This window comes from Octopus sinensis, linkage group LG19, assembly GCF_006345805.1.
Source record: "Octopus sinensis linkage group LG19, ASM634580v1, whole genome shotgun sequence".
Classification (NCBI taxonomy): Eukaryota; Metazoa; Mollusca; class Cephalopoda; order Octopoda; family Octopodidae; genus Octopus; species Octopus sinensis.
This window is the reverse complement of record NC_043015.1, coordinates 51,189,032-51,213,313: the sequence shown is the minus strand read 5'-3', so window position 1 is coordinate 51,213,313 and position 24,282 is coordinate 51,189,032. Positions and strand designations below refer to the sequence as shown.

The 24,282-nt window shown below is 36.6% G+C and overlaps 1 protein-coding gene across 1 annotated transcript in view; it reads right to left on the bottom strand.

Annotated features, from left to right (window-relative positions):
• Positions 1–24,282, bottom strand: part of LOC115222227 (intraflagellar transport protein 80 homolog) — a 522,946-nt gene that overhangs the window by 268,778 nt on the left and 229,886 nt on the right. The window contains exon 12 of the mRNA XM_029792388.2: positions 20,738–20,802. Coding sequence (XP_029648248.1) covers positions 20,738–20,802 — 65 coding nt within the window. The remainder of the gene's footprint in view (positions 1–20,737; positions 20,803–24,282) is intronic.

Here is a 24,282-nt window from a genome sequence, read left to right as displayed (position 1 = left end):
CCTCTTCATTGCATCAGTAACTCCAAGCCCAGTCAGAGCTTGCAGTGTAAACACCCCACAAGACAATGATATTTTATTTAACCTACTTCACAACGTACCTATGAGCCCTGGATTCTGCAACGCTCTACCAGCTCCTTATATTTGGCAAGCTTTCTCTCATGAAGTTCTTCCATGTATTTTTCCGCAGAGCAGCACAGACGGTTCCTATATGATCATCTGTTTGGTGGAATTTGAGAAGACAACACTGTCTGGTTAGAGTGTCTTTGGTATATTGTGCTTGGGAAACTTTAGCTGTTCCATGAGATCCACTCCTAGCGACCAATCTGAGGCTATGGAAAGTAGGCACAATTTGAGAAATGCACTGGCCTCCTTCCTTGGGTGGAATCTGCTAGCCATTAAGTATGGCAGCTACCACCCCTCTGCAATTACCACTACAGGAAGCAGCCACTGATTAAGGTTCAAGGATAGCTGCTGAAAATTCCTGACACTGCTTGCTTTCTCTCTCTCTCTCTCTCTCTCTCTCTCTCTCTCTCTCTCTCTATCTATCTATCTATCTATCTATCTATCCCTTAGACTTAAGGGACAAGCGGGTACTTCACTTTTGCCCCAAGTGAGCAGATTTGTCAGACTTGGTGAGTTGTTATAGACAAATTAGTTCATCCAAGTCTTAAAGTAACCAATAATCCAGATTTATCAACCTTTATAAGCCAGTTCTCAAAACCTGTAATGGTTTTCCAGTTCTGCAAATGGTAATTCTGACCTACAGGCTACTGCCAAAATAGGTAAACAAGAAAGCAGGATTCCCAACCATAACTGGGTTCAAGTCCACCAAAGCCTTGCGTGTGGATTTGGTAGATGGAAACTGAAAGAAGCTTGTCATGTGTGTGTGTGTTCTTGTGTTTGTCCCCCACCATCGCTTGACAACCAATGGTGGCGTGTTTATGCCTCCATAATCTAGCAGTTCTGCAAAAGAGAATGATGGAACCAGTACCAGTACTTCAAAAAATGAAATTCTTGAAGGTGGTGCCACAGCATGGTCGCAGTCTAATGACTGAAACAAGTAAAAGATAAAAGACAGAGAGAAAAGACAGATCAATTGGTGATCCACCGGTCGATCTGTCTTTTCTCTCTGTCAAATGGACGGACGAACGGACGGACGGATGGATGGCTGGACGGACAGATAGATGGACAAACGGATAGCTGGACAGGTGGAACAATGGAGGGATGATAGACTCACAGACAGACAAATATGTATACAATCCCTAGCAACTGCAATGGTATGTGTGTGTGTGTGTGTGTTTGTGTGCGCAAATGAATACGTACCATGAACCATTCTTACACATATCTATGTATTATATATGATGTTGCAATCAACACCCACCCACCCCCACAACCTCCACCCGCCACCCAATCTTTAAATTACTACTATGGCAACGCATTTACAATTCCATCATCAATCAAGTAAGACATCGCAGACGTAACTAGAAACCATTCTGCACCATTTATTTCCACATAATTCATTTCGCATGCACATAAACTTCATCGTTTTTCACAACTACTACACTAGCGGGTACAGGTATCTGTGTGTGTGTGTGTCTGTGTGTCCCCATGTTTGTGTGTGTGTGCATGTGTGTATGTATGTGTGTATATATTATTATTTAACATGTTTTCCATGCTGGCATGTATCCACACACATACTCACACACACACACACACTTTCTCACACATGTCACTATATCAACCAGGTGATCGGATATTATACACCACTGATCACAATGCACTTCCTCACATTGTTTTATCTTTCAAATGACACCACTCCACTAGCTAGGCAGGCAAGCAGGCCACACATACAATTGGAGGGAAAATCTGTAAGATGGGTTTTGTGACAGAGAGAATTGGAGTCTGACAGGAGAGTGGGAGGTTTGAGAAGGAGAAGTGGTGTCACACCACATTAATCAGAGATGGGTAGAAGGTGGGTGAAGGAAAGATAAGGGAAGGGAAAGGGGAAATTGGAGTTAGGGTATCAGTGAGAGACAGACACAGTGATAAGGAGATCCCTGGCAACGATCACCCTTCGATGGTGCTCTTGTGCTCCACTGGCACAGATGCCTCTCATAGCAGCTACACTTTCAGAGCACCCAGCTCCGCTACTGACTTGGTCACTTAGGTAACGGAAGCTATCAACTACTTCTAGTTTTTCTCCTTGGAATGTGGTAGAGGTTGTTCTCTGCACATTTTCAATGTTTATTGCTCCTGAGCATCTTCCACACACAAAAACTATCTTCCCAGTCACCCTTCCTTTGATATTACTGCACCTCTTATGTGTCCATAGCTTACACTGGGTACATCTTATAGAGTTTCTACCTATGACTTTTCTATAGATCAAGCAGGGCCATCTACCTGAAGGGGATTGTGGTTTCTCAGCCTTCCTACTTGTCTTTCATTTTAACTAGGTTGATTCTAAGGCCCTTCGATTCTAATCCTTGTTACCACACCTGAAACTTCTCCTCTAGTTCTGATACTGACTCAGCAGTTAGAGCAAGGTCATCAGCATTGAGGAGCTCCCAAAGGCATCCTGCCTTGAATTCCTCTGTTATTGCCTGGAGGACTATGATAAATAGGAGGGGGCTGAGGACTGAACCTTGGGGGACCCCAACCTCTATATGGAATTCTTCATTCTACTCGTTGCCAACCCTCACCTTACTGACAGCGTCCCTGTACATGGCTTGCACAGCTCTCACTAGCCATTCATCTATCCCTAGTTTCCTCATTGACCACTAGATAAGGGATCAGGGGACCCTGTCAATGGCTTTCTCCATGTCAACAAAAGCCAGGTACAGAGGTTTATCTTTGGCTAGGTATTTCTCCTGCAGCTGTCTTACTAGAAATATAGCATCAGTGGTGCTTTTCCCTGGTATGAACCTAAACAGCATCTCATCTAAACTAATACTCTTCCTAATTAGTTGGGCTGTGACTCTCTCCATTACCTTCATTACCTAATCCAACAACTTGATACCTCTGTAATTATTTGTATCTAAAGCAATACCCTTACCTTTGTAGCAGTTGACTATGGTGCTGCTACACCAGTCATTGGGTAAGACTCCTTCATGTATCATCTGGTTAACTATATGGATGACTAGGCTATAGCCGACACCACCAGATATTTTGAACATCTCTGTGGTGATTCCTGATGGGCCAGGGGCTCTCCCCGTCTTCATACTCTTAATTGCTTTATCTACTAAGGTACTGTCAATTTGGATAGCTGGTCCCTCTGTTGGGTTGACATTCGGCAGACTCTCTTTCTCCCATTCATTCTCTTTATTGAGCAACCTTTCATAGTGGCATCTCCAAACCTCTCTCTTTGAAATCTCATTTAGTGCAAGTGAACCATCATCCATGCAGACACATTTCTTTCCTACGACATCATGATTCTCTCTCACACACTGTCTTGCAATACAAAATACCTCATGTCTTTGATCTTCACAGTGCAGAACATTGGCAAATTTTTTTCTTATCTGCTTCCCCTCTGGCTAAATAAACCTGTCTCCTAGCTTCCCTTCTGGCAGACTGATACAATTCCTTGCTACCACCATTCTTCCAGTCCTTCCAAGCCTGTTTCTTTTCTCTAATAGCCCTATCAATAACATTGTTCCACCACCACGTTACCTCGGGTTGAGAGGGGACTTTGCACCATCCAAAGATCTGGTCAGTGGCCCTCAGCAGGTTTTCCCATAGAAACCTCCAGTTGCCTTCCACATCATGTGATGCTATATCCCCTTCTATTTCATCAAAGGCTTTGAGTAATACGTCTCTAAATCTCTGTCCATTCGCAGGATCTTTAAGCTTCCAGACACTTCTCCTCCATGCTGTCGTCTTCTGGGCATCCATTTAGCCCTGATCCTGAAGTCATTAACTACTAGTCTATGTTATGGGGTACATTCTTCGCCTGGAAAGATTTTGGCATTTATAAGCAGCCATCTTTCCTTTTCTCAGGTGAGGATGTAGCCAATTTGGCTAGTGTGTCTGCCAGAACGGTAGGTGGCTAGGTGACTGGCAGGTTTCCTGAAGTTAGTATTCCAAACAACAAGTTCATTTGCATCGCAAAACTCCAGTAGTCTGGTTCCATCCCCAAAAAAACAAGGGAAAACACAACAAGAAAAAAACAACAGCATGAGGATGTGGTACATGCAAAGTATTAGCAGATGCTCAGAGAAGGAAAGACAAATAGTTTTATGTTTCGAGCTAAGCTCTTCGTCAGGAACAGGAGACAGAGAAAAGTCCAAAACGATCCACATGTGGTTACATTTTGCTATATATATATATATATATATATATATATAAACATGTGTACATATATACTTGCACACACACACTTGTGTGTGTGTGTATACATATATCTACATACAGATATACATGTGGATGTATGTACATACAAAAACCCACAAACACATATAGATGTGTTTGTGTGTCTGAGAGAGAGAGAGAGAGAGAGAAAGCCTGTATCTCTTAAATGAGAACAAGAAACAAAAATTCCTCAATAAATTCTAACAGATTATTGAATATTCTTTCTTTGTCATTATTATCATTATTATTATTATTATTATTATTACTGTTATTATTATCATTGTTATTGCTATGATTATTATTATTATTATCATCATTATTATTGTTGTTTTGTTGTTGTTGCTATCATCATCATTATTATTATTTGTAGATAAGAGGATTACGAAATCAAAATCAATATACACTGGACATTTCGTTTTATCTTCACGTTTATTTTGGAGAATGACAAACCGCCAAAAAAAAAAGCACAAGTGAAAGGAAAGAGAAAGCAAAAAAAAAAGAAAACCAACCTAATTATAATCATCATTATGTAAAGTATGTATATATATTAAAAATCATTACAAAGGGATTTACAAAAAACACAGAAAGGAATATATGTAATTGTGTGTGTGTGTGCATGTGTACGTGCGTGTGTGTGTGTATATATATATATATATAAAATATACATACATACATATACATATAAGTATATGTATATATATATATATATACATATACATATATATAAACATACATGTATACATATGCATATATATATACATGTAAACATATATATACATGCATATAAATATATATATATATATATATACACACACACATACATATATATATATATATATTATATATATATATATATATATATACTTATACAAACATATGCATATGTATGTATATGTATGTAAGTATGTATGTAGACACAGCGGGGAGAAAAAGAGCAATGTAAACTGTTTCAAATCAATTGAATACAAAACACAGCTTTAGTAAAACTATAAATCCCCTTTGTTGTTAGGCTCTCCACACAACAAGCCTCATATTTCTCATTCCTCCCCCCTCTCTCTCTCTTTCTCTCTCTCTGAGAACATATCTTTCATAAGGAACTTTTCAATGTGTGAAATATCCAATTTTAATTGAATTCCATGGCATATTATTTCCGATAGTCAACAGGTAAACTAATGTTTAGTTGCAGATCAACACTTGCAGCTAGATGTGGTTCTGAGTATAAATGTCTCAAAAGGAGCAGACGTCACGTCAGTCAATAGAATTTTGTAAATCAGAAACATGAGATTACCATAGTAACAAACATCATCACTGATCCACACGCATGCATATATACTCACCACACCAACGACAGTCAATCAATCAATGTGCAATGTGGTGCCGGAAAGTTCCGGGCTTTGAGGGTATTCTGAAAGGCCTGGTTTCAGGCCCAACCTGCCAAGTTCTTTTACAGGACTTAGAAAAACTGAATAAGTGTGTGAGTCTAATTGGAGAATGTGTTGAATAAAATCCTGATTAACTAATTCTCATAAATTTTCTTTTACCAAAAGTCGGAAACTTTTCAGCTCCCCCTTGTGTATGTATATATCATCATCGTTTAACGTCCGTTTTCCGTGCTAGCACGGGTTGGACCATAATACATTATATATATATATATATATATATATATATATGTATATAGTTTAAATTTACAGGAAAACAAAAGACAAAGACAGGTGTATGAACAACAAACAACTGTATTAGTCTGATGCGTGGGAAAGTGAAAAAGTGTTTTACGTTTCGAGCCTATGCTCTTCAACAGAAAGGAACACGAGGAAATAAAGAGAGAGAGAGAGAGAGAGAGAATAAAAAAAATGTGGATTTAGCAGTCAACTATATATATATATATATATATATATATATGGTTGTGCATTGTTGCATGTCTGGCCCATTCAAAAGTACCCTTGATGCATCAGGTAATATGATATGCTTGAGAAGACGTATTGAGTCAAGTAAAATAAAAATTGTAGCTGTGGCCAGTGTCCCCTGACTGGCTCTCATTCTGGTGGCATGTAAAATGCATCATCCAAACGTGGTCGATGCCAGTGCCCCCTGACTGGCTCCCATGCTGGTACCATGTAAAAAGCACTATCTGAACATGATCAATGCCAGAGCTTCCTGACTGGCTCCCATGCCAGTGGAACATAAAAAACACCATCTGAACATGGCTAATGCCAGTGCCCTTTGATTGGCTCCCGTGCTGGTGTTACGTAAAAAACATTATCTAAATGTGATCGATGCCAGGCCCGCCTGACTAGCTCCTGTGCAAGTGGCACATAAAAAGTACTCACTACACTCTTGGAGTGGTTGGTGTTAGGAAGGGCATCCATCTGTAGAAACATTGCCAGATCAGATTGGAGCCTGGTGCAGCTGCTGGCTTTCCAGACCTCAGTCAAACTGTCCAACCCATGCTAGCATGGAAAACAAATGTTAAACGATGATGACTATGACGATGATTATATATATACTCACACACACAAACAAACACATGAAGGGGTTCTAGAAAATTCCAGGCTTTAAGGGTGTTGTGAAAGGCCTGTTTGGAGGTCCATCCTTTTGAGTTCTTTTGCAGGGTTTAGAAAAACTGAAAGTCCACTGCAGTATGTGTGTGAATCTGAGAGAATATGTTGAATAAAATCATAATTAACTGATGCTCCTGTATTTTCTTTTACCCAAAGCCAGGAACTATTCAGCATTCCCTTGTATGTTGCTCAGAAAGTTAATTGTTATGTATAAAATAAATATAACAACTACATCGCCCTAGTACAGTGAATAAGGGTGGCCGAATTTGTTCAAATTTGAAGAATTAATTAGTACAGTAGATAAAGAGGGGTGGCACACAGAGAGATGCCATAGCTGGAGTAATCAAAGTCAAAGCGATCATCACCATTTGCAAGAACATTTGGGCTTCCTGAGAAATTACCATTAAAAGTAAACTGAGAATCTTCAATTCTAAAATGAAGTTCATCCTTCTCTAGAGATCAAAGAAATGGAGAAAAGTTAAAAAGACACTGAAGAAGATACAGATCTTCATCAATAACCTTCTGAAGTTGTTTTCCTCAAATTTAATGGCTGGATAAGATGAGATAAGAAATAATGAGTTGTGGAAGAAGCTGGGGCAGGTGCCAGAGGAAGAATGGATCTTGAAGCAGAAGCAAGGATAGGAAGGCTCCACTTTAACCCTTTAGCATTCACATCACTCTGGCAAATGTCATCTTTATTTATTCAAATTGTTTTTATCTGATCATTTATCATCTTGTAGCTTTAAGACCTTGTAGGGTAAGTGTGGGAGACAGGATCTGGCCAGTTTCAACATCAAACAATAGAATATTTGGGCTAGATATGGCCAGATTAAATATTAAATGGGTCAAGGAAACTAATGTTCTGCATTACATGTCAGGCCCTGACCTGGAACTCACAAAAGCTGCAGAAGAGAGGATGCAAAAACAAACAAAAAAAAATAGCTGGCAGTAGGATATTGAAATGGTGTTGAAAAAGCAAGGTTCAAACTGGAGAGAAGCCAAAAAGACAGCCCAGAGTTAAGAACAGGGGAGAAAAGTCACCAAAGGTCTCATGTTCCAGAGGGAGCAAAGGGCTTATCTAAGTAAGAAGTGTTAATCACCCATTGATGGGCTCCATTATTACTTTACACATTTCACTCACAATGACTGCTGTATCTAATCACTGGACATGAATTCTGTTTACTGAATGACAATGGTAAGGCATGAAAAGACAGTGAACCAGATAAGGAATTACCCGAACTACAGCCTCAACAATTCTACAAGAACAAATAAGGGGATACCAATGACCATATGCAGTACTTTGTGTGAATGTTATGTAACAGAGAAGGGCAACACATGACACTCATGGAGTAGTGTTGTCGGCTTTGTGTCATGAATAATGCTTACTACATCATGTGACTCAACCCAGTGGTCACATGACCATGTCTATTTAAGATGGCTGCTACCTTAATGAAATTGTTATTATCATCATTTTACATCCATTGTCCATGCTGGCATGGGTTGGACGGTTTGACCAGAACTGTTAAGGCTGGGGAGCTGCACCAGACCTGTCTGATTTGGCAGGGTTTCTACAGTCAGATGCCCTTCCAATGCCAACCACTCTACAGAGTGTACTGGGTGCTTTTACGTAGTTTCACACAGGCACTTTTAAACGGCACTGCATGGGCACTTTTATTTGGCGCCAGCACAAGACTCTTGCAGGTCAATCTTCACCACCAGGATGACCAGTCTTAACACTTCTGCTGCAGAGTACAGGTCTTCTTGAGAAGGAGCAAGGTGCCAGGCATCTTGGTCCTTTGTCATCTCATCTGAAAGGTTCAGCACCCTGAGGTCATTCCTCAGTAGTTTGTCCAATCTCTTCCTGGGTCTCCAAAGCTTACAGAATCTAAGGATTTGTTGTAAGCTGTGATTTTACTACTAACAAAATTCATGGCATCTGCTTTGATTCAAAGATCTATGTTGGGTTCACCCTGTCAGATGAATGCCAATACGTAATGCCACTATGATATAGTGAGTGACTAAGCATGTCTAAAGGTGTCGAGTTTTGTAAAGGGTTTGAGAGAACACATAGAAAACTCCTAGTTTCCCCAAGAAAAGAGTTCATACAAGGGGTATAACAATTTCTTGATAGTATTTGGAGGGATTAAAAGTTTCAATATCAAATTAAGAAATAATGGGCATGCTGCATAGGATACAGATATTTATTATTGTTATGTTGTTGCTTGTCTATTATGAAGAAGTTCTGAGCTGCTATTATTGGCTGGAATAATAGCAGAATGAGTAACGGTGATCAACAGAAACAAACGGTGAGGAATTTCATAGGGGAATGAAAACCGGGATATGAAGAGATGGCCAAACTAAGTGCAACAATGTAGGGTGTCATCATTTGCCAGCGGAATACGACAAAGATACTGCAGGGTGTTGCAGATTTGAGTTAAGTGAGTCACAGATGGTATCTATTTGCGTAGGCTGATTTCTTCAGAGATAGCAGCGAAATGGCTAGAAGAGAAGGGGTTTTTATGAACCAAAGAAAAAGACCATTATTTGGCACCGGCAAAGGGTGCAATGCAATTAAAATGTGTTGAAATGATTGTCATCTGCAAACAACAGCTGTTAAGGAGGATGAACCACTGCAGAATCTGCACATTGTTGCACTTTTACTTACACACACACCTATATATATATATATATATATATATATACATACACACATAAACTCAAAAATAAGCATATACATACACACACACACACATATATATATATACATACATATACCTAAGTGTATGCATATATACATATATATATATTTATATGCGTGTGTGTGTGCATATATACATGTATATATACACACAAACACACACACATATATATAAAGATATCTACATACATATACATACCATGATCATCATCATCATCATTTAATGTCCTTTTCTGACATGTAAACAAACACACCCACACACATATATTGATATGTATGAGTGTGAACATGTGTATACGTATATATATATATATATATATATATATATATATATATATATATACGTAAACATACATGTGTGTGTGTGTGTGTGTGTGTATACATGTATGTGTATGTTTGAGAGAGCGAGAGAGAGTTGAGGTATGATTGTATATATATATTATATATATGTGTGTGTGTGCTATTCAATGATCTAATTACAGTTTCCACTGCCTGTGGGATATTCGCTTTATCAGCTGTCAACTGGAAATCACTGCGGTTTAGATATTTTCCAACGGTGGTATCACACCTTTCAGCAAAGAGGAGCAGCGTGATGCTTGCTGCATGGGAATGGCTCAGTGTTTACGATAAATGCTTGTTATCATCTTGAAGCTTCATCTCATTTACACTTGCACGCTACACACACACACACACACATATATATATACATGTATTTTTATACATTCATATATTTATATCTGAATAAACATATAAATATGTAGTATATACATACATATATATGTACATATATATGTATATATATATGTATATATATATGTATATATATATATATATATATAAATAAAATATATAAGATATATGTGTGTGTGTATATATATGTGTGTATTTATACTCATATATATATAGATATACATGTATATATATATATATATGCATATATGTATATATATGTATGCATATATATATATACATATATATATATATGTATGTATGCATATATACATATATGTATGCATAAATATTTGCATATATATGTATGTATGTATATATACACACACACACACATATATATATACACACACACACACACACACACATATATATATATACACACCACACACACACACACACATATATATATATACACACACACACACATATATATATACACACACACATATATGTATATACAAACATGCACACACACACTCATACACACAAACACATAAATTCATACATGGTTTTGCAAGTACTGTGTTAGAAATGTACTAAAATATTGAGATTTTTTATTTATTATTATTATTATCATTATTATTAGTTTTTTGTTTGCTTTTTTTTTGGAAAAGATGCATAACATTATGAAATAAATTTGAAAAAGAAAAAACAAGGGGAAGAAATCGATAATGTTTTTGGATGCGTAGTAAAGAATAGGATAAAAAAAAATATAAAAATAAATGCATGTATCCTAAGGTGACAAGTATTAAGTTTTATAGTAACAAACCAAACAAATAATAATATAATAATAATAATAATAATAATACACAGTAAAAGAGAAAGTAAGATAAGAGAGAAAAAGAAGGAGAGAATGAGAGAGAGAGAGAAGGAAAAAGAGAGAAAAGGAGAGGGATTTGAGTTGAATGGCAAAAGAAAGAAATGAAGAAAAAGCATGACAGATGGTATATTCTCAGTAATTTCAACAGAAAAATTTCAATTATTTTGTATTCCTTATTTTAGATGTCAATTGGGAAACAATGGCATCATTCGTTTACAGGTTTCCAGAGGACTAGACCAAATGGTTCACTTCATTTCTGACAGTAGCAGTGACAAGGGAGTGCCTCTCACTCAATGCAGAACAAACATCCCAAAGGAATCCCTTCATAAAGCATTTCTTTACTTTTTTCTCTCCCTCTCTCTCTTTCTGGCTTCTTCACTGGTGTTTTTTTGTTTGTTCGTTTATGGCTTTCACTATTACACATACACTAGTAACATATATATATTATTATAGATGCAGGAGTGGCTGTGTGGTAAGTAGCTTGCTTACCAACCACATGGTTCTGGGTTCATTCCCACTGTGTGCACCTTGGGCAAGTGTCTTCTACTATAGCCTCAGGCCAACGAAAGCCTTCTTAGAGGATTTCGTAGACGGAAACTGAAAGAAGCCTGTAGTATATAGGTATATGTATATATATATATATAATATATATATATATATATATATATATGTGTGTGTGTGCGTGTGTATGTATAAGTTTGTGTGTCTGTGTTTGTGCCACCAACATCGCTTGACAATCGATTGTGGTGCGCTTACGCCCCCGGAACCTAGCAGTTTAGCAAGACAGACCGATATAATAAGTACTAGGCTTACAAAGAATAAGTTCTGGGGTCGATTTGCTCAACTAAAGGCGGTGCTCCAGCATGGCTGCAGTCAGGTGACTCAAACAAGTAAAAGAGTAAAAGAGTATATATATATATTTATATATATATATACTTATATCTGTTTTTATATATTCATATGTTTGTTTCAGTCATTTGACTATAGCTAGGTTGCAGCACCACCTTTAGTTGAACGAATCAACCACAGGACTTATTCTTTGTAAGCCTAGTTGTTATTCTATCGGTCTCTTTTGCCAAACCACTAAGTTACAGGGATGCAAACATACCAACATCAGTTGTCAAGTGATGGTTGAGGGACAAAACAGGCACACGAACATATATATATTATATATATATATATATATACAATAGGCTTCTTTCAGTCTCCATCTACCAAATCCACTCACATGGCTTTGATAGGCCCAAGGCTATAGTAGAAGGCACCTTCCCAAGGTGTCATGCAGTGGGACTGAACCCAGAATCATGTGGTTGGGAAGCAAATTCCTTACCTCACAGCCACACCTGCACCTATATATATATATATATATATATATATATATATACATAGGTAAATAGTTTAAATTCCAGCTGTCTCCTCTGGAAGTACAACTACTTAATCCATTATTACAATCTAAATTGTATCCATAGTTGGTGTTGTAATGTTTGTCAACATACATGTTAAAATTGAGAATTAAGGAAATATTATTTGCAGAGTTTATCTTATAATGAAACAGGAAAGTGGAATTTTTTTACTACTATATATTCACCATTACACATGTTTCATCTGCTAATAGGAACTATGAAGATCTACATGTTAGAATGTTAGATACACACACACACATATATATATATATAAAGTAAAAGAGTTAAAAGGAAGAGTAAGTAAGGTTAGGCAGCTTTTTAATCGCTACAAATGTTTCGATACATACAGATCTTCCTATATACAGGATTTAAAGTTAAGTTTAAATTAAATTATCTAACGATTTACCTGTACAAGAAGATCTACATGTGTCTCCTCAGGTGATACTCAGTTGCTGTCTCCACAAGTAAATCTAGATTTCCATGCTACAATATCTATCGCTTCTTCTTTGAAACTAACAAAAGCTGATGGTTTCAATTCACTCAGTATGAGTGTGTTATCATGTTTGACATGAGCTGCAATATGCATGTTATCTGTTTATTTATTTGCTGCTTACTTTTTACATATGTATGTATGTATGTGTGTGTATATATATATATATATATATATAGGTGAGAAAGTTGGTGTGTGAAAGCATGTGGTTGAATATATATTACCTCCCCTTACCTGGAACTCTCCTTTACACTTCTCAACGAAAACATAACGATGTAAGAAATTTGAAAAGCTGAACGCGAAACCGGTCATTTCTTCAAAAACTATGTCATTGTATGAAAAAAATTTATAACATTCTTCTGACATAATGACTCAAATATATATTTTCTAACCTTTTAAAACAAGCTTTCTGTAGTTTTTTCACTTTTTACTATTTTCTATATATATATATATATTATATATATATATATATATATATATATATATATAGGTATAGTAAAATTTAGATTCAGATGAATATGGTACTTAAGTTAAGGCACCAGAATTTAGCATGGTATTATCCATATAATTCAAAATGGGGTAATTATAATCAAAATAAGCAACAAGGATATAAATGGTGTCGCATGAAACGATTGTACCGCATTACCACTGGATATCCTTGTTGCTTATTTTGATTATATATATATATATGTATATTCAAAAGAGCAAGACCATTAGGTAGTCGGCCGTATGCTAGAAATAGATCACCTACGATCAAACTACAAAGAAAAAAATGTTCTCTAGAGGAAAATTCAGCGGACACCAGAACAATTAGGCAGGCAAGACACATGAAGATTATATAAAAAAAACAGAATTACTCACAGACTGATAGCCATCCACTTGTGACCGAGAAAAACTATTGCTGACCTTCCAGAACACCGTGCGCTCTAGGACTAACTTATATTTTGCATTTGCAGCTCTGTTGACAAGCATGCACGACTGCAAACATTGCAGACCAAGCTTTCCCTATTCACTACACCAGCAGTGTACCTTTGCGCAGCACGCTTAAGTTCTTCATGCAGAATACGTGCTCTCTCAAAAGTGTCGACCCCCTCCTAAACCTGCTTCCTCCATCTTTGGTTATGACAGGCAATGCTCTTCCAATCAGTCTCCTGCATATCATAGGCCTTTAGATATATATATATATGCACAGCGAAGCTAAGAATTTCTCTCATTTTTAATTGCTTCATTCAATCATTTAGCCCACATCATTACTAATATACACTTTCATAAACTGTAATTATTTATATTAATTCTTCAGATAACTTCCAAATTGTAATCTCTCTCCCTAAAATAATCCTTTCCTAGTTTCTCAGTATAGCTTCTTTCAGTTTCCGTCTACCAAATCTACTCACAAGTTTTTGCTTGGCCTAGTGTTATAGTAGAAGACACTTGCCCAAGGTGCCATGCATGTGGTTGGGAAGCAAACTGCTTACCACGCAGCCAAGCCTATGCCTGACAACTTTTATTCATTATCATATAATAAATCAGTTTATTTTTCTTTGGTGCTTCTTCACTTCAAAAACAGCCAAACGTTACTGGTACAAGAAAAATCAGAAGTAAAGAAAAGCCGTGACTACAGCGTGTTGTTAAGAGTACCACAAGGACCGAAAATTCTAGTAAAAATGCATTTTCAAATTAGCTAAAAAAAAAAAAAAATACTGAATACAACTTCAAATAAATAAATAAAAAATACATAGTGGAAAGAACAAGAGCTGAATTTAAAAGATTAGTTCTTTTTTTCTTTCTTTTTTTAATATCAATAAATTAGTCCAAATTACATTAGTTGTTTTTTTATTTTTTGTTCTGTTTGGAGCTGGTATCATAGAAAATAAAGTGTGCAGAATAAAGTATCTTTACTAATGCAATAAATCTATCAATTAATAAGAAACACTTTTAGAAAATTCCATTATTGTAATGGAAATTTGCTGCAGAATTCTAGCACTATCCAATTCCCCTCGGAACGACAATGAAAACAGCCTTTATATTAGTCAGATAGTCGTAGAATGACAGAAAACCGATTGGTTCTACACTTAGAACGCTGAAGCCGAGATAGGAGGAGGAAATGAACAAGAAAAGTACGTTGTTAAATGCTATGCACACTACTAACAGCATCCAAGCACTGTTAATACCAAAATATGGTAAGACAAGGCAGTAAAGTTATATTTGTTGACAGATAAATTGTTTGCGTTTTGTTATTTTTTTGTATTGTTTTGTTTCTGATTTTGTTTTTTTTTTGTTCTTTTATTGCTTTGTATTTTTTGTTCTTTTATTGTTTTGGTTTTTTTCTTTGGAGGGGGTGTTTTTTTGAGGGGGAGTTTTTTTTTTTGTTTTGTTTTTGTTTGTCTGACATCAGACCGAGTTAGATTTTTCTCAGCAAAAAGAAAGCACAAAACACAGTATAAAGACACTGGTCAAATAATGAAGAAACAATTATTGCTATATTTATTCAAATTGAAATTTATGTGCAACAAGCAGACATCCGTGAATATGAAAGCTAATCAGACATATTAATATAGAGAAATGTCCACAGAAATAATAACAGTTCTCTGATTCAGGTTGAAGAATTCCATCAAGTAAACATGATATCTCGAGCCAATATCAAAATTTATACCTCAAAGATTAGATTGCCAGATATAAAAGTTAGATTAGATTTCTAAATATAAAATTTAGCAAAATAAATACAAAAAAGTCAGACATCATTGTCGTCATCATTACAATTTATTGCCTGTTTTCCATGCTGGCATGGGTTGAATGGCTTGATAGGAGCCAGAGAGCCAGAGGACCATGCCATGCCCCACTGTCAGCTACAGAATGGTTTCTACAGCCAGATGCATTTCTGAATGCCAATCATTTTACAGAGTGGACGGTGTGCTTTTTATGTGGCACCTGTACCAGCAAGGTCACAAGACAAAACCCCCTTGGCTGAAGAAGGAAGCAGTATTAAGGGAGGTGGTTTCATACCAAACGACGAGAGGTTAAAGTATGATAGAGGGACAGAAACAGGGTTTTATTTTTGTTGTAGAGGAGATACAGGGCTATCCTGTCTGAAACAGAAAAAGGAGAGGAAACAAAAAAATGAAAAGAGTGGGGATAATTACAAGTTACAGGGAATTAAAAGCTATATAGCAAGCAACAACACAGGCAACCATCTAGAAAACTAATAAAAACCTGATATGGCCTAATGGTTAAGGTGTTGCAGACACAATTGCTTGATCATGGGTTCGATTCCCAAACCAAGCAGCACATTGTGTTCGTGAGGAAAACACTTCATTTCACATTGCTCCAGTCCACTCAGCTGTAAATGGGTACACCCTGCAATGATATCGATGATATAGTCTTCAGATCAGGGGGGAAACATAGGCCTGCTTGCCTCGCCAACAGGGTGGCATCATCTGAAAACGAAAATGATGCAATGCGCATGGTGACCAGTGATGTATAACATCCAGTGGTCCTGGACAAACATGTGATCATGGGATAAGGTTGAGGAAAGTCTTTGCTCCTGCTTTCAACAACCTCTCTAGTGCCACTGGCATCATAGAACGGACCCAGTGAATACTATAAAGTGTAAGCACCAAAACCAGTGTCTTCCTCTGGTGCTATGGATACCAGACACTGAAGGAAGGCAGCAGGAGATGAGAAACTGTAAACCTTGTTCAACCCTTTAGCATTCAGATTACTTTGTCAAATGTGATGCTTATTTGTTCACATTGTTTTGAATTGATCATGTATTGTCTCGAAGCTCTGCATATTTGATGGTGTCATCATCATCATCATCATCATCGTTTAGCGTCCGCTTTCCATGTTGGCATGGGTTGGACGGTTCAACTGGGGTCTGGGAAGCCAGAAGGCTGCACTAGACCCAGTCTGGTCTGGCAATGCTTCTACGGCTGGATGCCCTTCCTAATGCTAACTACTCCATAAGTGTAGTGGGTGCCTTTTACGTGCCACCAGCAGAGGTGCCAGACGAGGCTGGCAAACAGCCATGATCGGATGGTGCTTTTTACGTACTACCAGCACGGAGGCCAGTCGGGGCAGCGCTGATTGCTTATTTTCAAAATGACACTGTAGGGTAGGTGTGAGAGTCCAGCTCTGGTTAATCTGAAGATTAGACAGGTAGAATATTTTGGCCAGATATGACTGGTTTAAATGCCGAAAGTGTTAAACCAGCCAAAATATATACTGCAATATTTAGGTAATTAGCTAAATGTCGTCAAATCTCCAGAATCTATGGAACTATAGCAACCGTCTAGCAAAATGTAAAACTACAAAAAAAAGTCTTTTGAAACAGAAAAAATTTAAGCACTGTGGATCTTGTGGTACCATCCAACCATGCCAGCATGGAAGATGGACATTAAACGTTGAAGTGATGATGACTTCTAATCTGTCATCAGTAGCAACTCATGAATGACATTGATGGAGTGGCTGTGTGGTAAGAAGCTTGCTTCCCAACCACATGGTACTATGGGCAAGGGTCTTCTACTATAGCCTTGGGCTGACCAAAGCCTTAAGAGAGGATTTGGTAGATGGAAACTAAAAGAAGCCCATCGTATATATATATATATTATATATATGTTATGTGAGCAAAACACATAAAGTGTCTTGCTCAAGAACACAACACACAGCCCAGTTTGGGAATCGAACTCACTGCCTCATGATTGTGAGCCTGACGCTCTAACCACTGAGCCATGTGCCTTCAAATAACGTGCAATACATCCTATTGTATACATCATGTTTCACAGGTAAGGTGACTGTAACAACAGTTTTAAGATGCAACATGTGTTCAGGAAATCTCTTCATGGAGTCATGTGGCAACAGGTAATCTGTTAATTCATTAAACATAAAACACACCTGGCGCTGACAGGAGAAGGTGAGAAGGTTCTTTTGACAGCTTGAGAGATATTTAAGGAGCAAGAGAGAAACAGGGAGACCAAGACAGACACACAGAGAAAGAGAGAGACAAAGAATCAAAGAAACAGAGAGAGAGAGAGAGAGAGAGAAAGACAGATAGACAGACAGGCACAGAAAGAGAGAGACACAGAGACAGACAGGTGCAGAAAGAAGAGGGAGAGGAAGCAGAGAGACTGGGACAGAGAATGAGACAGTGATGAAGAAAAAGAAAGAAAGAGAGGTAGAGTGAGAGAGACAGACACAGATGTAGTAAGAGAGACAGAGAATGAGGGGAGAGAGAGTGAGAGGGGGAGAGACAGATAGACAAATACACAGACACAAACAGAAAGAGCAGGAGAGAAAGAGAAAGAGAGATTGTGAGAAAGACAGAAAGAGAGAGAAACACAGAGAGTAAGAGAGAGAGAGAGAAACACAGGAGAGTAAGAGAGGGGGAATCAGGGAGAAACAATAAAAGAGAGAGAGAGAAAGACAAAACAGACAACGAGCAAGCAAAAAGTGAGAGCGAGAGATACGCATAGAGCACAGACATACACATACAGGGAGAGAGAGAAAGAGAGAGGGAGCATGAAGAGAGAGAGAGAAGCTGAGAGACAAAAGCAGAGAGCAAGAGAGAGGGAGCAGGAAGAGAGAGAGAGAAGCAGATAGCAAAAGAGAGAGGTAGAGAGCAAGAGAGAGGCAGTAGAGTGAGAAGAGAGAGGCAGGAGCAGAGAGAGGAAGAGGAAGAGAAGAGAGAGAGAAGCAGAGAGCAAGAGAGAGAGAGAGGCAGAGAGCAAGAGAGAGAGAGAGAGAGGCAGAGAGCAGAGAGAGAGAGAGCGGACGAGAGCAAGAGAGAGGAGAGAGAGAGAGAGGCAGAGAAAGAGAGAGAGAGAGTAGAAAGAGAGAGAGAGCAAAAGAGAGTGGTAGAGAGCAGAGAGAGGCAGTGAGCAGAGAGAGAGGCAGTGAGCAAGAGAGAGGGAAGAGGAAGAGAGAGAGAAGCAGAGAGCAAGAGAGAGAGAGAGGCAGAGAGCAAGAGAGAGAGAGAGAGGCAGAGAGCAAGAGAGAGAGAGAGGCAGAGAGCAAGAGAGAGAGAGATAGGCAGAGAGCAAGAGAGAGAGAGGCAGAGAGAGCAGAGCAAGAGAGAGAGAGAGCGGCAGAGAGCAAGAGAGAGAGAGAGAGGCAGAGAGCAAGAGAGAGGGAGTAGAAAGAGAGAGAGAAGCAGAGAGACAAAGGCAGAGAGCAAGAGAGAGGAAGCAGGAAGAGAGAGTGGGGGAATAGAAGAGTATCTTTCCGTATCTACAGAAATGGTTGCACCATTCTTTCTGGCTTCCAAACCATTTAGCCAGAACAGGAAAAAAAAAAAAAAAAAAGTTGCAGCAGTTGGTATGTCCTTCTTTTTTAGAATAGAGTAAAATCAACAACAAAAAACAAAAAACAAAACAAAACAAAAGAGAAACTAGAGACGAAAACCTGTTTATTCGATGGAATAAACAGTGAAATTTCAGAAATCGTCAGAATTCTGGTCGAAAATATGTAAATAATTGCTGCATTGAAAGATTAACACAATGAAATATTTTGTAAAAATTGAATATTACATGTTGATTTAGTTTATGAGTTGATGGAGAATAAAGCTGTGGTGGTAGAGAGGTCGATATCGTAATAATAATAATAATAATAATAATAATGATAATAATAATAATAATAATAATAATAAAATAATAATAATAATAATAATAAAATAATAATGATAATAATAATAATGATAATAATAATAATAATAATAACGATAATAACGATAATAATAACGATAATAATAACGATAATAATAATAATAATAATAATAATAATAATAATAATAATGATAATAATAATAATAATAATAATAATAATAATAATAACGATAATAACGATAATAATAACGATAATAATAATAATAATAATAATAATAATAATAGATGTGGTAATAATAATAATAATGATTTCATGATTTCAAATTCGCATATCGTTTCTGTTGATAGGCCGTGAATGTAATCAGATATAAAACAGATTTTTCCATCATGCCATGATGCTTTTATAATAATATTCATGTCGTTTGAATTATCCAAATATGATAAATGCTTCCAATTACACCATTACTGAGAGAGAGAGAGAGAGAGAGAGAGAGAGAGAACAAAAAAAAAAAAATAGAAAGAAATCGAAGAATGTCTGAGAACCAGAACTTCAAAACCAAATAGGCAATTATCAAAAAAGGGAAAAAAATAATAAAGGAAAGAAAACAGAAAAGAAAAAAGGGGAAAAGGAAAGAAAGATGGGAAGAGAGAGAGAGACAGGGGGAGAGAGAGAGAGAGAGAGAGAGAAGAATACAGCCTACATATTTCAAGAACACATTAGAGGAAATACAATTTCAGAATGTTATTGAATCTTAATTACCCACATACATATAATTAGAAAAAAAAAGAAGAAAAACAAAACCATTCAACACCAATATATATATATATATAGATATATATATATATATATACATATACATACACACATATATGTATATATATGAATATGTATATATGTATGCATATATATACATCTGTATATATATATATATATATATGATATATTTTTATATATGTATACATGTATATGTATGTGTGTGTGATCATGTGTGCATATGTGTGTGTGCGTGCATGTTTATATGCCTGTGTGCATGTATATATGTCTGTGTGTGTATATGTGTATGTATATAAACACAGCTAATATGAAATCACCAACCTTATGGCAAATTGGTTTTCCATCCCCCACTGGTTTACCGGTACTGACTTCAAATAGATGAATTACTGGAAATGAAAAGGTTATTTTTGTCAAGAAAAATCTGAAAAGGTTCCATTATAAACAACAAGTCGACTTCAAGATATGATAAACAAGTCAAAAACATACAAAGGTTCACATAAGTACATCATTTTCTTTTGGGGTTCTTTCACCAACACACCACCAACGCCACCCTGATATCTTTGTTTCATTGCTTTATATATTTTTAGTGTTTTTTTTGTTGTTTTTTTTTGTGTTTTTTTTTGCAGGGGGGGAAAAGATTTCCCAAAATTGTTTCTTGACAACTCAACACAATGCAAGAATTCCCAATCGCACAAAAGTATTATGGCTAAATGATAAATGTTAAAGCTTTGCTACACAAACCACCAAGTTCCTGGCCTGGAAATTTAATAAATAAAGCCCCTTTTGCTCCTACCAACACGCACAAAAATAAGAAAAAAAAATGACCCTTAAAACTAGGTCATAGATATACATACAAACAAGCAAAAAAAACAAACAAACAAACAAATACATATACAAATAGACAAATAAACCCAACTGACTAACAAAGACAGGTTGAAAATGTCTTTGCTTATCTCCCTTCCAACCCCACTTATTTTCTTATGATCGGAACTCTTGTGAAATGGTTTCATTCAAGGGAGCACTATAAAAAAATAAAAAAATAAAAAAATAACAAAATAATAATAATAATAATAATAATAATAATAAAGAAAATGGTAAGTGGTGATAACTATGGAAAGAAAAGCCGGCAAACAAATGAAGCATGATATCAATGTAAATAAATAAAAGACTACAGTAAGAAGAAACCAGCGTCAATCCTTGGTGCAGTTATTAGTTTAGTGTGTTAACCTAGGTGGACATAACCTAATCAGTAAAGCAATAAAGTATTGATCAGAAAAGGAAATGGTGTGGAATGAGATCAATATGTCTTTTTTTTTTTTTTTGGCTTCCTTATTTTTCCTTTTTTTTTGATCAGGTTTGTGGTTTTATTTTTATTTTTAATTTTTTTTTTTGTTTTTGTCCTTTTTTTTTTTCTTTTACAACAGTTGGAACCATGAAACCAAAGAGAAGGGTACGAGAAAAATTTATTGTTCACATTTTTCTCAGTATACAATATACAGATTTTATTTTCTGCTTGGTACACAGTTAGACTTATTATTATTATTATTATTATTACTATCATTATTAGTAAAGGCGGCAAGCTGGGCGAAATGCTTAGCGATATTTCGTCTGCCATTACATTCTGAGTTCAAATCCACCGAGGTCGACTTTGCCTTTCATCCTTTCAGGGTCAATAAATTAAGTACCAGTTATGCACTGGGGTCGATATAATCGACTTAATCCCTTTGTTTGTCTTTGCTTGTCCCCTCTATGTTTAGCCCCTTGTGGGCAGTAAAGAAATCAGAATTGTTAGCACACTTGATGGAATGCTTAGCAATATTTCACTCATTACTATGTTCTAAGTTCAAGTTATGCTGAGGTCCACTTTGCCTTTCATCCTTTCGGGGTCAATAAATTAAGTACCAGTGAAACACTGGGGTTGATGTTGTTGATTAGTCCCCTCCTCGAAAATTTCAGACCTTGTGTCTATAGTAGAAAGGAGGAGGAGGAGGAGGAGGAGGAGGGGGGGACGACGACGACGACGACGACGACGACGACGACGACGACGACGACGACGACGACGACGACGACGACGACGACGACGACGACGACGACGACGACGACGACGACGACGACTATTATTATTATTATTATTATTATTATTATTATTATTATTATTATTATTATTAAGGGTGGCAAGCTGGCAGAATTGTTAGCACACTGGACGAAATACAGTATTTCACCTGCTGCTACGTCCTGAGTTCAAATTCCACCAAGGTCAACTTTGCCTTTCATCCTTTCAGGATCAATAAAATAAGTACCAGTTAAACACTGGGGTCAATGTAATCAACTCATCGTCTATCTGGACGTTTGTTTGTATCGTCAATCTGGATGTTTTGCTGTTCCTTTCTTGTATTACGTAGCTGTCAGGATGTTTTTGCGTTATTGTCACATTTTGCATTATTTTATATATATATATATATATATAACAATTTAGGAGTGACCCTAACAGGTCACTCGTCCACCAGAAAGAGCAGCCATAACTCACACCGCCAAGTAGTAGTAATTCAGAATTAGGTGAAAATTTAAAAACATTTACCCTAATTCATCTTTTAGACGTTGCAACGTTTCTGTGACACAGAAACGTTGCAACGTCTAAAAGATGAATTAGGGTAAATGTTTTTAAATTTTCACCTAATTTCTGAATTACTACTACTTGGCGGTGTGAGTTATGGCTGCTCTTTCTGGTGGACGAGTGACCTGTTAGGGTCACTCCTAAATTGTTAATTTATATATTTAGTCGATGACTATTTTCTCTTTTCCACCAGGCCGCTGGTAGCGATAATTTCTATTGAATTTTTTTGCTACCCTAAATTGACTAATTGAAAATATATATATATATATATATATATATATATATATATATATATATATATATATATATATATATAATACATATAGCGGCGTACATACACTTTCGTTTCTTACATAATACATATATATATATATATATATATATATATATATATATAATATATATATATATGACGAGCTTCTTTCAGTTTCGTTTACCAAATCCACTCACAAGGCTTTGATCAGCCTGAGGCTAAAGTAGAAGACACTTGCTCAAGGTGTCAAGCAGTGGGACTGAACCCGAAACAACATGTGGTTGGTAAGCACACAGCCACTCCTGCGCTTCCTGTTAGTTAAATATATATTTATGCCTTATTTTCTCCCTATATTTCAACAGAAATATGTTTGAATGCAAATATTACATACACACACATTATCATACAACTCCATACTTACATAAATTTTGGGGGCATCGCAAAAACCTTAAATGGAGCTGATGATGGTATATCTCAGAATTATTATTTTACAGGAGTCATGCACCTTCCAAGGTACAGAGAGACTAAATGAGGTATAAATTCATATCTGAGACAGAAAATCGATGCCTAGGAATCAATATCTTGTAAAATACATGTGAAAACTCCACCTAAATGCAATCAACCAAACTGTTTCACCCTACCGGGGTAGGTAAAATGTCATGACAACAGGTGACAAAAACCACAATTCAAATATACACCAACGATCATTGTTCCAGATCAGCCAATTTCAACCAAATCCTTGCAATATTTATGTCTATAAAAACCCTGTTCCCTTAAGTTATTTTGTTAAATGTTTGTCTGTTTCCTTTTAGAAGTTTCATTTTTTAGTTTGCTACATTCCTGTCATGGAGTAACCATAAAGCTTATGGCTATACTACCATCATGGAAAGCCCCTATCCTCTGTTGTTTCCCCTATAAATATTGTTTCGTTCACCTTCTTAACTCACATTGTCTTGGCTAGTCATTTAATGTCTCTTGTAAATGGAAAAATTTTCTAAT